The 17654-nt window shown below is 34.0% G+C and overlaps 2 protein-coding genes across 7 annotated transcripts; one reads left to right on the top strand and one right to left on the bottom strand.

Moving 5' to 3' along the window:
• Positions 1-317: 317 nt before the first annotated feature.
• LOC147388341 (37S ribosomal protein S27) lies at positions 318-16647 on the bottom strand. Of its 6 annotated transcripts, none has more exons than XM_086420131.1 (6): positions 16488-16647; positions 16152-16379; positions 12588-12653; positions 9870-9894; positions 5643-5979; positions 318-578 (listed from the first exon to the last, which is right to left on the bottom strand). In XM_086420131.1, the coding sequence occupies exons 5-6, from the start codon at positions 5852-5854 to the stop codon at positions 488-490; spliced, it is 303 nt and encodes a 100-aa protein (XP_086276257.1). In that variant the 5' UTR covers positions 5855-5979; positions 9870-9894; positions 12588-12653; positions 16152-16379; positions 16488-16647; the 3' UTR covers positions 318-487. The 6 variants fall into 6 exon arrangements, with proteins under 6 accessions (XP_086276257.1, XP_086276255.1, XP_086276256.1 ...); XM_086420129.1 differs by having other exon boundaries at positions 5643-5908; XM_086420130.1 differs by lacking the exon at positions 12588-12653.
• On the top strand, positions 13173-14340 carry LOC147388342 (uncharacterized). Its single transcript, XM_086420320.1, has 2 exons — positions 13173-13266; positions 13997-14340. Exons 1-2 carry the CDS (start codon positions 13173-13175, stop codon positions 14338-14340), a joined length of 438 nt encoding a protein of 145 aa, XP_086276446.1.
• Positions 16648-17654: the final 1007 nt, after the last annotated feature.

The following is a 17654-nucleotide window of genomic DNA, read 5'->3' as shown; positions in this document are numbered from 1 at the left end:
GAGGAAACCCAATACTAAGACAAAGAACAAGAGCGAGGGAGACGGCCAGAAAATATAGAGAAGCTGTTAGACAGCAAATTCCTAAAAATAATACCCCCACAAAAAACCTAACCCAAATTAGTCATCAGAGTTAAAAAAAAAAAAAAAAAACACATTGTTCTAGTGGCAGAGAATGGAGTGGGAGTATATTTAAAAAAGAGAAAGATAATCCCCTTAAAAAATCATCTAATTCAAATATTGTTATATAAGAAAAAGTTGGTCAGGCAATAGAAGTTCTCTTTTCCATTCAAGATAGGCATTATTAATAAGAAGAGATCTGAAGGGAACATGTTATTTTTTATGAAATTAGATTTGCTACTAAGATTCTTGGAGGTCATCTTACATAATAAAACTCAGCTCCCAATGTTTTTAGTACCAATAAAAATCTCCTGATGGATGGTTCACAAAAAAAAAAAAAAAAAAAAAAAAATCACTTGAAGGTTTAACTCTATTTGCTACGTTTTTGAGCACGTCTTCCTTGACCCTTCTTGGGTGGGCCCTTCCCACGACGTTTCAACATTTCAAGCTTTGATAAACGCCTGCCAAAAAAAAAAATTCAGAATACATGACTGTCAAACATTTCCACTGATCAAAACCGAAATTGTACATTTAATAAACGACCCATAAAAACAAATATAGAATAAGCAGAGACTTGACAATCTTACTCGGGACCATCATATAATAATGATAAGGCCCTTTCCCGCTTTGGGGGTCAATAATAGAGATACCACACGTTTTCAGATGGATGACATGCCCCACCCTTGAAGATTTTTTCCTTTTCCCCAGAAAAGAAATACATATTTGTATGAATAATGTTAGTCGAGGTGACAAAAAAGAAGCAAAAAAAATTAGGTTAGCCCTCTGGCCTTCATATTGAATCCCATCTAAATAGAAGGTCTTCAAAAAAGACACTCTTTAAATTCCTCGTAAAACTTGCTCCAAGAAACTTTAAAAAAAAAAAAAAAATCCACAATTCTAATTATAAGTTCCTGAACTGATTGTTCCTTCCCTTTGAACACGGGAGTATTCCTTTGAAATAGGTAGTAGATGCCTAACGATCCTTGATCTTCGTTGAAAGGCAAAAAATAGTTTACCCTAGAAGTTAACAGCTTGAAATTTTCTGGGAGAATCAAGAGGTTTTGCCTAGATATTGAACAAAAGTATCCAAGTCATTTAATGTCTCACAGACAAGAGTTAGGTCAAGGGGCCATTGTCATTAGTTTTGAAAACACAGGACATCACCCAAATGATAATATAGACACCGCAAGGGTATTTTCACTCCAAAATGTGTACACAACAATTCATGCATTACTTTCAAGTTGCAATTGTGATTGTCATCATTACTTATCAAAAAAAAAAAAAAAAAATTGTGATTGTCATCAGAAAAAAAAAATTGTACAATGTTAGTAAGGCAGCATATTTTCTTAGTAAATTGTAAACACTACAAAGAATAAGTACTAGACAATAGAAGTATGATATTACTTGAGTTTTCTGAAATTTTGAGATGCAACAAATACAAGGCAGCAGAGAGAAAATACAGAACTGTGGAATTGTATTTTATAGTGCAAAGATAGAAACCCCACCCCCTTTTGTTTTGATAGGTCAAGAACTTTATTAATGAAAAGGAAAATAGAACACGAAAGAGGACGAGAGGCCTACCTTCAAACAAAGCATAACCGAAAGAAAACCTGGAGAATTACAAATGTGCATCTTCATACATGTGATGTGAAGCTGTGTAAGTGAGGCGCACCAAGGCACACACTTGATCGTGCATTAGTCAAGGGGAAAGATGCACCAAGCGCACATCTCCAACGTACTTTTTAGCGAAGTCAATTTGCCCCCTTAGAACTCAATCTTTTTCCCACTCTTTCCAAAACTGGGTCCCACATTACAGTACTCTTATAAGCAGCTCCCAAAGGTAGAATGAGATGGGATGATAGAAAGGAACCAACTTGGCACCCTATCGATGCTGCTAGCAGATTCACACGAGACATATCCAACCACAAAAACTTTACTCTTCCTAAAAGTCACTTGCAATCCTAAGATAGGTTCAAAGCAACACACAATTCCCCTGGAAATAACTCACCACCTTTCCTTACTCTCTTTATCTTCCCTCTCGTCTTTAATTTTTGTTTCTACAATAATTGCCAACATGGGTACTTCATTCTCACCCTCTTCATATGCAGTATGTTTGGCTTCACTTACTACTCTTAAATCTTTTTTACTATTTTTATATTTTTAAGTTCGCTCCATTTACAGTCAATTACAAAAGCCTTGTGATAGACTTTTTGAATACATCATTCGAGCACCAAGTTTCCTATATGCATAATTCTTTTCCATAAATTAACCAATAACCATTTTCTCTGTTCTTTTAATACATTTGGTTTCTCCATACCAAATCATTGTGGTATTTACCTAGTTTCACAATTCTTCCTTTACCAACTTATTTACAAAAACATCATTTTCTTTCCTCCTTTTACATTTCACCTTAATGTTTAGGCATCCTTTTATTTTTACTCTCCCATCTCCTCCACCTTTAACGTAAATGTATAAAATTACGCGCATATCTTGTGTGGTTAGGCTCCATACTGATCGTTATTTTTCCCTAATAAAATAAAATAAAATCTAACTTTTATCAGTTCTACTCTTGAAAGTGGAATTGCGAATTGCGAATAAGACCTTTGATAATGAAATGGAAAGTGTAGAGGTGAGGTGGATCCAACTAACCACCTAAACCAAGTCAATAGCCGTTCGATGTCATTTACACTAACCAAAGAGCAGAAAAAGAATCATGAAAGAGGGTTCATGAAATGAAGAGAAAGAGAAGAGGATGAAGGGTGTAGAATGCAACATTAGTTGTGATAATTTCTTGGACTCCAAACTTATGTCCTATTTTCAATTGTGTACTAATCATTCGAGATTGCTATTGTCTTGCTTGCCAAGATGCACTTAATCGCCAGGATCACATTTGCTTTGCTCCCTTGAGATGCTCACTTACTATTGAGATTGCTTTTACTCAATAACAGTAATTGTTTCTCAAACACAATGCATTCAACAAGCAAAGCTTCCATTGTTTACCACCATGATTTGCACCAATGATTCCTTACCATAGATGTCACCATAAACATTACCCATGTAAAGGGCTAACGAAGATGGTGCAAAATAAATCAATTCATATCTGTACCACATGAAGATGGTGCAAAATAAATCAATTCATATCTGTACCACATGAATTGACAATAAGTGAGGTGGCAAAACACAATCAACGTAGGGAGTAAACATAACTACATGACGTAAGTTTGGAGGCCAATAAATTATCACGAATAGCATAAAAACACATTCTATGAAGTGCATATAAGAATTCATCATATCTTATGATTGTCGGATGTGGGAAGGGCATTTCAATCATTTACTAATTATTTCACCTATAAAAGAAGGTTCTTGGGCACAAAATAAAAGAGCTCATTATAAACATAATCCTCATTTTCTCCCTCACAAAAAGAGGCAGAATCGTTATCTCATCCTCCACTCTTCCTCTTTTTTTAATGGAAATCTTCACAATAACCTTCATTTTCCCCCCTTGCCTCCTATACATGAACTCGAACGACTACTGACTTGGTTTAAATGGGTAGTCGAATCAACCTCGCCTCTACGCTCTCCATTTCATTATCAAATACCTCATCCACATTTACAGAAATTAAATTAAGTATTCATCCCTTTAGAAATATGTGTCCGTAATCGAAAGATCATATGTAAATACAAGGATTGTGTTTACACCCCATATCTTTTCCAAATCCAAATTCTCCTTATACACTCACAAATACTCTAATTTTTTTTTTTTATGGGTATAGATGGGTTAGTTGTTAGCATAAGAAGGGGTTCAAGAGGTTTGAACCTAAGACCTTGGGAACAACCTCCACACGGTCTTACCACTTAGCTAAGTGGTCCTTACAAATACTCTAATTTCCTTCCTCATGTGACCATTTAAGTCTCCATCTCTCAAATGACATTTTTTTTATCATGTCTTCTAGAATTGTCTCCTAATGTATTCTCCTAATTCATTTGAGGCACACATGCACTAATTATGTTAAATATCTCTTTCCATGTTCACTTTACTCGCATCCACTATTGTTTTCTTCGGTAGCTCATAAAAGTTCCTACTCCAAACACACTTCATGAGCACCAAAGCATCTTTGAAAGCCCGATGAACTTGCAACCAACCTCCCAAATATAATTTGAATAAAAAGATTAGATTCTTATTCAAACCCAGCACATGTTGAAAATCTATGAGTATATCTTGACATTCAAGCAAACACACGTGCAAACATAACGAACTCTCCTTATCAGCCTTTTGAAGTTGATGTCCATCAACACCCTACTATCCCTGTAGCCTTCATAATTTTTGAACCATGACTGACTTATGCGGGCACGTATGATGAGTGCCACCAATATCCAGTCTTAATAAGATGCAGAATCACAAGTGTCCACCAAGACTAAATCATCCTCAAAATCCGAGATCGACACCTTCACTTGATTAGCTTCATGTATGATCCTAACAATTTACTATCCCTTGGAAAATCAAAGTTAATAGAAAAATCCACTCCATTTCTTCACCATTAACACTCCTGAGTTTTAACATCCAATCTTCCTCAAGTCCTAATTTGATTTGGTTTGCAACTTTGATCCCTTCTGAGACTTGTAACTATGGCGTTGGGCCACAAACCTAACACATACAAACACTTCAAATTTTGGAATGAAAATAGGTAGACCCATAATTGACACAAGCCAGTTTGATAAGTTTTTTATTGACATCCACCCTCCTCTCTTTGAAAATAGGTAGACCCATAAATTATTGTGCACCTTCCCATCCTTCATCTATTATGGATGATAAGGCACCAGAGGTAGAGATACTACAAATTCCGAAAGTAACTTCTACATCATCAAGCTGAGAAAATGTTGCTTCAAAATGAACATATGGTTGGTTTCTGTTTTCATAGTTCATCAAGTTTACTGCTGCTCATATTTTCCTCATCTTGGGGCATTGTAGATGGGAAATCAGATGTCTAAGTCAATGGTCATCATATTTTTTTTCTGTCCTCCATCTGCTGTGAAAGAAGAAAAACAAGTTCAAGGCACAGTCATACATAATCCAAGATTCAACCAATATATGGAAGCCCATCCTAATTCCATGATCTACAATACATGTTTGAACCAACCTATAGTCATTCAACATGTGCTAGAACTTAAATTTGTGCAACAATTGTTAATCCTGGTCAATGACGTATGAGCAGAGGAACTGCTGCAAAGGCACTGATATGGTGCTTCGCACAAACTAATTGGGTCAATTAGCATGTTAAGATTTTTTTTGAAAACTAATTAGGATGTAGAAGATTAATAATGACTACAAGTAATATTTAAATTCGATGAGATAGGCTAACCACATTTGTATGAAAAAAAAAGAGGTGGCAGAGGTGTTTCCTGGAATTCCATTGTTGTCAATGGTTGCACACATTGGAAAGGCATGAAATGAGATTTGGAAGAACTATAATTATATAGGCTTTCAAAGATATTGAAATAGAAATAGAGATAAAGAAAGAGATTACTCTTGTTCTTGACGGCCCATGACGAGAGGGTCATCTTTCTTGATGTCGTGAGGGTACCATTGGGCCACCTTCTCACCAATGAGTTTCTTTCGGAGAATCTTGTGAGAAGATCTTTGTCCTGTTGGGTTCAATATATGACCGAATATCCTGGCTCGGGCTTCTGTAACCCCTCTTATGGCCGCTGTGGCCAACATGCTCTTCAAACTGCTCATTTTCTCTCCCACTCTTCCTCTCTATCTTCAGCCTTAAGAAATGTGGAATGTATTCTGGGTGTTTAGAAAACAAGGATGTACTTACTATCAATGGTAGGGATAACCCATGGTGGAGAAAATGTTTGCTGCTTCATGAATGGTGAGAATGAGAAGAATATATTGTTCAATAATAATAACAAATTAACAATATAACACTTAGCTTGGGTCCATATTTAACGATACAGCCCAGAATATGAAATAGTATCTAACAACTTGGTGTACGAAAAGACCCAAAAAAAAAAAAAGCTTGGCATACAAAAAAATAGTAAATCTGAAAATATAAGTAAAAATGAGGGCGATAAAATTCAGTTTGGGAAGTTCGAGAATGTTGGATATAGTTAGGATTGGTAGGACCCACCGAAATTTGTGGAATTTTCCCATTAACGGTTGAAAGGGTGCCACTTCCAATCTTCCGAAAAATTAAAGGAGCACCCAAATACTTTTCATTCCAACTTTCTTTTTTGACCCCCAAAACTCTTCTGCTAATCATGACACATTTGTTGTTAGTGTTTCTACTAAATATGGCACTTGATTTCTGATCATATACCTTTTGCTTAGACATAGGCTAAAAAAAAATTCTTTCGAGAAAGTACCATGAAGCTTACTTGAGATTCAAGAAAGCATTCCAAACACCACTTTTGCACCAATTAATAAATAGGAAAATAGTTTACATTCCTCTCTTAAACCTCTTGAAACTTAATTAATTCCAAATAAGTTTGTTAGCAATCAATCAGATTACTCATTTTTTTCGTTAGCAATCAATCGTATTATTCGTCATGTTTTATTCCACACATATTCTTCCTCTAGAATATATATATATATCTTATACAAAACTGGATTTTTGTCCAAGTCATAAATACAATCCACAGTGTTAGATGGAGTTTGTGAAACTACCCACATAAACCACCCAAAATTCCTATAACCACTATACTCTCTCTCCAAGCTCATGACCTCATGCCTCAAGGCCTCTCTCTCTTTGCTTCAAACACATAACCACTCTTCTATCCCATAACCTATTCCATTTTCTTTCTCTCTTCTCAAACAAATACTGGTAGATGAATGAGAACAGTAGCATCAAGATCAGATCTGTAATCCCTTCTTCCAATCGTCAACACTGAGCTCCCTATTTCTTATGGCATTCGAGTAAATCATTTGGTGTTTGAGGTTCAATGATGGATTTGGTGTTATTTTGCCTATGATATGAATAAAATTCTTTCATTTTTACAATATTCTGATAGTGGGATGGTATCATTTTGTAATCAATTTTATATAGGATTATTTATGTGTTTGTTGGATTTGGTTTGATATTGTAGTTGCAGGGATGTAGAGATTGGTGTTTCTAAGGTCCTCATAGGGCTCCAATTATTTTAGATGTGCTTGCTTTTCCACCATTAACGAGTAACAACGTTTCATTGTGTACGCCATGGGACTGCACCCCTTCTTTCTTCCATCTGACGGTGTTGGTACTTGGTATAACTTGGAAGAAAATCACCTCTTGTATGGATCCATTCTCACCCAACCACCTCATCAAGTAAGAATAAAAAAATTAGACTTTTCTGTTTGTTGATTCGATTCTTCTTTATTTTATTTTCTCAGGTTTGAAATCTATCACCGGGTTTTTGGATAGGATTCCAAGTGGAAAGCCTAAACTTCTCAATGATCGCCAGAGGGATAAAACGTGTAGCACGTACGTGACCCACCAATTCATCAATGTAAACTATTAATTAATAAAGAAAGTTGAAGGGATTATGCTGATAGTCAAGGCCTCTACATATAAAATTAATTATGAATTAGGTTCAAGGACATTTTAATTTTTAAATGTTTTTGTCAGGCATTATAGCCTGTTTTAATTTGCTATCATATTTGTAGTTGTCTGTGGCTTGGTGGTATTTCACCCTCATAACCATAAATGGAAACAAAAATTGTAATCCCACAACTGAAAGGGGTCTCACATAAAGCAAATGAGGAGTACCCACATTTTTATAGTGCAATTTTGGAGTGTTCCATAATTTAGTGTAGTAACAAGGTATCTTGATAGGTTTATGAGTTTATTTGAACGTTAGATCAAGTATATGTACTATCAAGATTTTGAGAGACTTTTTATTGTTATTTGATTTCCTTCAGAGATAGAGAGGCACTAATTTAATTATCTCTACATCGATACAGATTCTTTTTTCCTTACCCAAAAAAAAATATTTTTTAATGAAAAATGAATGAGTGTTTGAGAGGACTCTAATGACCCATTTGGATCTTGCCCATAAAAATTTGATTTTTTCACTCCAAAGGCTCTAAAAATTTCAAGCTGCTTTTGACTCTGAAAATGGTGGGCCCAAATATGTCCTAATAATTTTAGGAAAATGGGAAGCCCAGATATGTCCCAATAATTTTAGGAAAATGGGAAGCCCAAATAGGTCCTAATGCTTTTGGGTTACAAATGGGTAAATATTATATTTGACAACTTACAACTGATATGACGATCGTATCAAATAGAAAATTTCAATCAATTGATCTCACAATGTTGACAATCCATCAGAGATGCCCCCATAACTTCAAAGTTAGATATTCCATACTCCTAATCATTCTAAGCATGAAAGACTTTAATGTGAAAATAAATCAAACGATGGTCTTGATTGATTAAATGAGGATGGACCTACAATTTTTTATTTGATTTTAAGTAAGGGTAAATTACAATTTGATCCGTGCATGTTTCTTTCATCATTTATACATTTCTCTTAATAAGGTTAATTGGCATCATCGAATATAGCATATATATTTTCAATTTTGATATTTAAAGATGATATATTCTTAGATTTTCTCATCTTCAATCATTGATCATTTACTTGACCGAGTCAATTTGACTCAATTGGACTCCAAAATACTATTGAGTCAATAAATTTAGAGGATTATTTGTTTTTTGCTTCTTCTTCTTCTTCTTCATTTTTTTTTTTTTTTTTTTGAAAAACAAACCAACAAGAATATAGGAGTGTAGATTGCAAAAAAATATGTAGATATTTTTCCTGTTTCCTGTTTGTAGACACCCCAAGTCTTCTAATTTAGTTTCTCTTTCTTGGGTTTTGTTTTCGTATTCATATAATCTATACATTAGTATTTTTATGTGTTCTAAATGATCAAAAGCTCATTTTTATAAAGTTATCTTGTCTACAAAATTAATACTTAGTATTACTATGTGTTCTAAATTACCAAACGCTCATTTTTATAAATTCTTACCAAGAATTTGGACCAAATCCGATCCACATTTGCATTGGGAATGTTCTATAAATTTTTAAACTTACCTCTAATTTTTCACTCAACCAAATGAACTTTGACTCAATTAGATTTTTATATTTTAACGAATTAGATAATTAATTTTTCAACGCGTAAGGAACACATGCACGTGTCACCCAAGTGCCATAGACATAGGCATCTTCTAATATATATATAGGAGCATTCGGAGGCCCTAAAGAGAGCCAACCACTTTTCAATATATGGATTAAAAGTTTCGGAATGCGTTGATTTTTTGTGAGGATGATCTCTATGGTGAAGAGATTCTCCTAAAAAAATCAGCCCATTCTGAAACTTCTAACCCCAGTTTACAAGTTGAAGAATCGTGTACCGTCAATTATTAGTAAACCACTTCTGATGGGGTTAGAAGTTTCTGAATGGGCTGATTTTTTGTGAGGAAATCAGCCCATACTTATAAAAAATAAAATACCAGCCCATTCCGAAACTTCTAACCCATATATTGAAAAATGTTTGGCACTATGTTTGGTTTTGCATATGTTTCTTGAAATACAAAAAAATCTTCCCTTGTATCTATATATATTATACATAACAATGCTTGTATTTATTGAAAAATAAATAAATAAATAAAAATAGAAATAGCTATCCCGACCACATAGAGATTTAAAACCTTATTTTATACAATAAAGCTATTAAAGAACAGAAGAGGAATCAGAGATGGATATGGAGAACATACCTGCAAATCAAAGCGTTCTTGTAATCTGTAAAATAGAAACCAAAACAAAAACATTGATCAACACATTGAAGACCGGTTGTAGAGAGAAAATAGATAAAAGAATTTAAACCCTAGAAACCTAGGTTTTTCTACCACACCAAAAAATAAAGTGAGCTGTTGTTGGCAAACCAACTTTTACTAGTAGCAAACCGATTGATTGAATTTTGAATACCACACCAAATAAGGAAATGTGCACACCATCTAATGCAAAAAACTAATATTCACACCATTTTCTAGAGTGCTGCAATTGGCACCCAACTTTTATTTATTATACCCCCAATTTCATGAATTATTCGTCAAACCCCAATTGAAGATTACAACACACTCTTTAGACATTAAAAAGGGTTGGCTCAAATTATAATCTCAACATTACAATCCTCTTTCAAACAATTTCAGTAGTTGTTTACCATTATGATTATGCTCACATAAATTCTAAACCCAAAAAATAGAAAACTAGCAAAAAAAAAAAAAGAGAGATTCTATTGGTACCCCAACTTTTACTCATTCTCAACCATTCCCTTATTTTCTTTATTTTTAATTGGAGTAGTGCATCTCAATGCTTTGGAACAAATCAAAGGAAAAGAAACACATCTTGAAGGGAATGTTTGTATTGAGAAATCACACACAATAAATTTTGTTGTCCAATCCATCAACATTTTGAAGGGAACATTTAAATTGAGAAATCCCATATAATAATAAAATTTAATTTAATTTATTTATCAAAAAAAAAAAAAATTTTAATTTAATTTAAAAATGAAAAACCAAAATGTTTTATATTTCATGTTGTATGCCATAAACGAGAATTTTTTTTTTCCTTGCATCTATTATTCTCTTGCACGATACATCAAACACATTTGATGCAACGCAAGAATCAAAGCTCTAAGACACTAAACATTACGGGCATGTTTGGATATCAGGAGCAGAACTACTGTTCCAAAGAGCAGGAGCTAGAGTACTTTGTGGAGGAGCTGGAAAAGTAATTCTGTGCAAAATGGGCGTTTGGCAATCAACTCTGTGAAATACTGACAGAAGTACTTTTGTGCTGGAAGTCTGTTTGAGAACCATACTGACTTCTCATGACTTCTAGAAAAAAGACCAGAATACCCTTATATTATACCAGTTACTGTTTTTTATTTTTTAATATCATAATATGCCTTCAAACTTTACTGTTTTTGACATTTTAACTACAAATATTAATATAATATAATATAATAAATATTAATATAATATAATATAATATTTTAAATATTAAATATTAATATAATGTGTTTAAATCTATTATACTCAAAATTTTAAAAAAGAAATTGACAGCACCTCCCTTAAAATTGGATGGTTTAACCTATCACCTGTTGAATTACCATATATATAAAAGATGTCTCAAACATACCAAGTCCTAATATATATCCATACTTAAACAAATCTCATACATGCAATCTACAATTTGGTTTCAGCTCTAGAAAGCAAGGACTGTACCCACAAAGAAAAAAAAAATCAAGTATTTTCACTTCAAAGTTTACAGTTTCAGTTTACACTTTACACTCACTTTATAAAACTACATTTATAACCCAGTTTTTAATCGATAAGCATCATAAATTGCCGTCACTTCTTGGCTCTAAAGGCCAAACACATAATCAACAATTATCCCTTTTAGATGATTAATGCACCCTTTGCATAAAATGCACATGCAAAAAAACCATGGTCCTTGAAAGGATTAGAAAATTTTCTTGTCTCATTGTGTGGATACTTTAGTCATGGAGGGCGACTCATGCAGCAATTTCTCATTCATTGCCCTTTTTCAACAAGAAAGGCAATTTAATTTAGAAGTCAATTCCCTTTTTTGAATGCAAGTACATTGGGAATGAGGGGAATAGAAAGCTCTTTTTTCATAAGGAATAGAAAGGTGTTTGACGATAAAGAAGACAACATAAAAAAATGTATTCTTCAAGATAAGAGCATTTTGTATTCAAATTACTCATGATCATCAATCTTGATAGAATTCAGGGGTTGTCAATTTGATCATTGAATGTTTAGATGGGATAGTTTGATTGGGGGCACAAATCCGTTTGAAATGGGTTTTAGTATCCATTACATGTACTCTCTATCTTTGTAGTTTTATAATTTAAATTTACCTTGTTTTAAGGAATATAGTTGAAGTTGATTTCAGTTTCGAGACTACTTAGCGTGATTGAAAATTTTAATGGTTATGAATTGATTAATTACTGAACTCACCAATAAATCATACTAATGAAATTAAAAAAAAAAAAAAAAATCATAACCCCTTACATACTTGATGTCAACCATTTATTGAAGGAAGGCAAGTAATATACCAGCTGCCCTTTCATACTTGAACAGGTGGTTCTTTGTGCCCCTCGATATTTTCAAAAATGGAATTTCAATAATTGAATGATCTCACATACTTGAAGGAAGAGATAAAAAACTACTTGGGTTTTTGGTAGGTAGTGTATACTAAATGTTTGTGCCAGCTTCCCACAAGCATATTGAGCAAAGTTCACTTTTTTTATAGGAAGAAAAAAACATGCCACTGATAACAAGAAAAAAAATTTTGATTTCACTTGCATGGGAAAATGAACTTTACTGCCAAACACACATATAGAGTAGAAATAAATTTGCCCAAATTCATAAGCAACTCAACATATGGAGGGGACAAGTGAGCATTACCAACTATTGCAAATTCTGATGAAAAGGTTGGAGAATCCAGTGATCTGTATAGAAAAGAAGATTGACCTGCAATAGGAATCTGTGTTACACAACCACCAGATTGGACAATCTTACGATGCACGAAAAGATGTGTGACCGAATTGAGAAAATAACAACAGTGCTTTCCAACTCAATGGGGTGAAATTGAAGATGGGAAATATGTGAAGAAACAGAGGTATTACAGAAAGTTTTCTCAATACACATTTCATCTTTAACCGTTATGAAAGGGGGCAGGATGGAATGAAAAAAAGGTTGCCTCTATACTGAAAATCACTCACAATACTCTCCAAAGTGAGTCGTCGATCAAATTAGATCTTTGAAACAAAATAAATATAATTTCATTTCAATTTGGAAGAAAAAAAAACCATTTTCAAAGGGAGAGATCGAATGAAGGTTCATACCTTGGCTTTTCGTATGCGGAGAGAGGGAAAGAGACTGAAGAAGGCGACGGTGTAGTTGGCCGAACGAGCGAAGAACAGATCAATGGAGGTCGAACAATTAGGGGCTGAACAAACGAAGCACACAGTCAAAAATGGAGGCTGAACGATGGAGAAGAAGGGCCGACTGAGCGAAGAACATAACCAGGCCGAACGAACGATGGAGAAGAAGAGGCCAAACCAGCGAAAATCAGCAAATGGAGGTTTGGAGGTCGAATGAACGATGGAGAAGAAATGGTCTCTTTCGTTTGATTTACGTTGTGTTTGGATTGAGGGAAGGGAAGGGAAGAGAAACTCATTGAGGGAAGGGAAGGGAAGGGAAGAGAAGACTCTTCACCCTGTTTGGATTGAAAGAGAAGAGAAGAGAAACAATCAAGTTTCTCCTGTTTGGTTAGGATTCATAAGAGAAGAGAAGATAAATTATTCTTGTTAAATGACTATTATACCCTTCATAGTCTAAAGAACAAAGTTCTATTTGTACAATAATACAAAATATAAACACCTAAACTCATTTATAAAGAATAGGATAAATATTTATCTTTCAACCAAATATCATACTAAGAAATTATTTTTAGTCCAAATGACTATTATACCCTTCATAGTCTACAAATAACCATTGCACTTAAAATTAATAGTAAATTTCTTTATTTAGGAAAAATTACTTAAGGGACCCTCGCAGAAGGATTTTTTTTAATGTCGAACTCACTACTATTTATTGACAAGTTCACTTTTTGTTTACTGGCGAACTCGATGCTTTTTTAATTACTATCAAGTTCATCATTTTTTTCAAATAAAAAGTTGTGAACTTGACATTGATAAAACCCACCCATTTCCAATTTTCGAGTTTTTTCGACTAAAGAACCAAACCAGCCCTAATTTGCCTCTTGAGGAGAAGAAAGCAATAAAAAGTCGACTATGGCATTGTTGTTGTAGCAATCCTCGATGCCAATGTCACTCTCACCGATCTCCCTCACGTCCTCTACAACCTTCAATTCAATGCAACCGTAAATGCCAATGCAATTGGATTGAAGGGTGTGATTGTCAATGTCAAATCTCTTATATGGGGAGAGGTTAAAGATGTGGGATCAATTGGAGAAGTGTTTGATGTTATCTTAGGTTCTGATGTTGTTTACTACGATTACTTCTTCGAACCTCTTCTTAGTACACTTCGATTGTTCTTAAATGGAGACAATGATGTCATGTTCTTGATGGCTCATCTGAAGAGGTGTTTTGATTCCATTTACTTCAAAAAGGCGAGGAAGATGTTTGAAGTTTAGAAGATTCACTCGGATCCTCTATAAAAATTATTGAACCATGCAACTGAAAAAAAAAAGTGCATTAAATGGTTTGGCCAACACAAGTGGTGCTGTATTTTTAATTGAGAATTGTAACTAGAAAAACTCTTTTCTTCGGGTTTTAATGTTCGGGGCTGAAACAAATTGAAGAAATCACATTAGTTTCCTCGAGATAAAAACAAACTCAATCATGCAACATAGTTAAAAGAAAAAAAAAAAAATTTTAGAAGTATTCACAATTTTGGATCATCGGCTCCTACAAAACACATGGTGGTATAGAAGTGAAACTGAACCAAATGGAACTTGTGTCCACATAAGGAAAAGAAAGTATCTTCTTGTTAATATATATAAACTATTCTAATATAGGACAATTGGGTTACTTGAAGCATCACAATGTCACCACTTACCACCTCTATATAGTATTTTAATGAGTAGTAAGATAGCCGCAATACTCTCCCAAGCAATAAAAGAGACACAATATGAGATTCCATCCTACTTTCAGAAATCAAGATATTAGCTATCATTTAAACGTTTCTTTTCTTTTTACAAGAGGGAGGAAAAGCACAGTATGCTTAATTAGATTCTGTTATTAACCATTAGATACAGTGGTCTCCACTATATTTCCCGACAAACAAATAGGGTGTGTAAGCAACACCCCACCCTTACTTTTGAAATAATTAACTTTGGTCTATTATTATTATTTTTTTGGATTGATTTGGTTTTAGGAATCTATACGTGACAAGCGAGGGCTATATAAATATAAACTATAGTGACTTTCATGACTAAATCTGAGACCCAAAACTTTATGTTACCTCACCATCTTATCAATGAAATTGAATCTAAATCTTTCAATATTAAGAATCATCTCAATAAAGTGAAGTTGCATCATTTCAAATTTTAGTGAACGTATCCTAGTATTGAATTTAACAAAATTACGGTTCCGGCTACCAGTTAAGGATCCAATATAAGGAATCCTGAATCATTCTACATCGATAAAGTCTACTAAACTTCATCTTATTTTATTGAGTAAAGGATACTCAGTTACAAACATAGATAGTACACAAATGAAAGCTATGGGGCATGGAGAAAATATCTTAAAACTCGAGAGAGAATGAAAAAATCCTTCTGCTACAACTTAATGGAAACTGTAAAAACACAGCATTGGATCAATCCATGACACCCAAAAGGAATTCTATTTGAAAATACATCTCAAGGAGAATCCGGTTGCCTCAATCATTAGAAATGGCGAATTTTCAGGTTTTGCATCCGAAGAACCCTTTTGCACCAACATTACATTTTAATTATCGGTACTTTGAAAGTAATGCTCCTAAAGGTACTCCGAATGCAAGTTAGCTCAGCCCACTTTTGGCCCAGCTCCAAAACTCCTTAATGATTGATCGTCCATTAGTGAACAATACCACTTAAGAGCATGTTGGTTAATTTCCTGATACTATGTTCGTGATAGTTTCCATGTGATTTCTGGGTACTTATCTTATTTGGACTGTTTTGTGTTGCAGGGATCTCTACGCTTCGTACATTGTGGAAAGCTTGAGGCAGTAACTTTCCTTCGAGTCTACTAAGTAATGGCTATAAACTCGTAACTATCACAGTTTTTTTTTTTTAATTTCCTCTGTTTTTTGTCAACAAATTAAAAGTCCCAATTATGTGTTATGTACGTACTCCTCCTTCGCTTTATCAACACTCCAATTAACAGAAACAAAAGCTAAAAAGAGAATAGGAGACTAAACATAAAATAGGACACATTACATCAGAGAACAAAGTGGGGAACTTACAGTAGGATTCAGTGGTTCCTCCTCTGGCTTCTCTCTGAATTCAAGAACTTGATTTTCAGAATTTACTTTTAGAAACCTGAAACATGGATCTCGATTCTCTGTAGCAGAAACAACAGCAACCTTGATATCTGCTCCACTATAGAGATGGTGACCAGGAAGGACTAGAAACTCAATTACGGGATGCTCTTCCAACACCCATAAGCATCTTCTGACAGCATCTGCAGTCCCCTGAAAATATAAACAAAACCCATATATCCAATAAGGTAAAGAATCAGAACTTCAAAATCTCTAGAAGAAAATCAGAAGAATGAGAGAGAGAGAGAGGTCGTCTCTTACTCGAGTTCGAGTTCGGCATCCTTCGTTCTGTAATCTGTACACCTCTAGGGTTTCTGAAATCTCTTTTATTACTTGGGGTGTAAGTAGTAATAAACGGCCTGTCAATAACTATTTCTTTTGGAAATTTTACAAAAGAGTGAGGACAATTTTGGAATAGAAAATATGGTCTCTTCCCTTCCCTCCTCATCTCTCCATTTTTGGGGGGAACAAAAATTTTGAGTTTTTCCCTTCTCTTCCCTCTATTTTGCTTCTCTTCGCTCCTCACTTAACAATTCAAACAGGAGAAAGGAAGAAAAAATAACATATTTTCTCTTCCCTTCCCTCAATCCAAACACAATGTTAGAGCTCTTCCATGCTCGACTTTGCGGGGATCTTCGACTTCCTCTCCACTAAAGAAAAATACAAGTGGAGAGCGTTGCTACTCAACACCATATGATTCTTTTTTAGTGAAGGTAGTTATTGGTAATGCAGTCCAACTTTTGCTAATTACATCCTAATTTAAAAGAGAGCTATTACTGGCACTCCAACTATTACTTATTACATCCCAATTAAAATTGAAGAAAATAAGTGAATAGTATTGGAATTATTATTTTCATTATTAAAATTATTTTATGGCCTTTTCACATTTACAAATTTTATATAAATAATGGATTGTAATTTGTTCAAAACATCAAGGATAAAATTTGAAACCATGTTAGTGGTCTGACATTGGTTACCAGTATCAAATATGATGGGTCAGTGAATATCTTATCAAAATTTAAATGGTATTTATCTAATACTAGAATTCTACGATGGGTAGAAAATCTAGTATCATTTTTTTTATAAATAGGTAGTCGTTCCCCACCCTTTTCTAAACGAAGATTAGTCTATTATTGAGATATAAGTTCCCATCATCAAAAGTGTAGATAGAGTTGAGATAGTGCATCTATTCTTCGCAAATCAAGACCAACGTATTCTTCGCAGATAATCAGAAAAGCGAATCCAGGTATTTTACAATTATTGTTTTTCGATTCGATTATTTTATTATTTGTTCAATATCAAATCTTAGATCCATGTCTATTATGTTTACAATATTTTACAAACAAATAGTTGGGAGTAAGTAAAAGTTGGGTACCAATAGAAGTTCTTTCAATTATTTTTTTTAGGTGAATCTCCATTTCATGCATT

This window comes from Akebia trifoliata, chromosome 13 (genome assembly GCF_017979445.1).
Source record: "Akebia trifoliata isolate Shusen 1 chromosome 13, ASM1797944v1, whole genome shotgun sequence".
In the NCBI taxonomy this organism is placed as follows: Eukaryota; Viridiplantae; Streptophyta; class Magnoliopsida; order Ranunculales; family Lardizabalaceae; genus Akebia; species Akebia trifoliata.
The sequence above is the reverse complement of the archived record's forward strand: the minus strand, read 5'-3'. Positions and strand labels throughout refer to the sequence as shown.

Bases quoted from the DNA above. Each gene is read 5' to 3' on its own strand.
- LOC147388341 (XM_086420131.1), bottom strand. From the start codon at position 5,854: ATGAGCAGTTTGAAGAGCATGTTGGCCACAGCGGCCATAAGAGGGGTT. The intron at 579-5,642 runs GTAATCTCTTTC...TTTTTTTGGCAG, and splicing joins ATGGGCCGTCAAGAACAAGA to GCGTTTATCAAAGCTTGAAA.
- LOC147388342 (XM_086420320.1), top strand. From the start codon at position 13,173: ATGGAGAAGAAGGGCCGACTGAGCGAAGAACATAACCAGGCCGAACGA. The intron at 13,267-13,996 runs GTTTGGAGGTCG...TTGTTGTTGTAG, and splicing joins GCGAAAATCAGCAAATGGAG to CAATCCTCGATGCCAATGTC.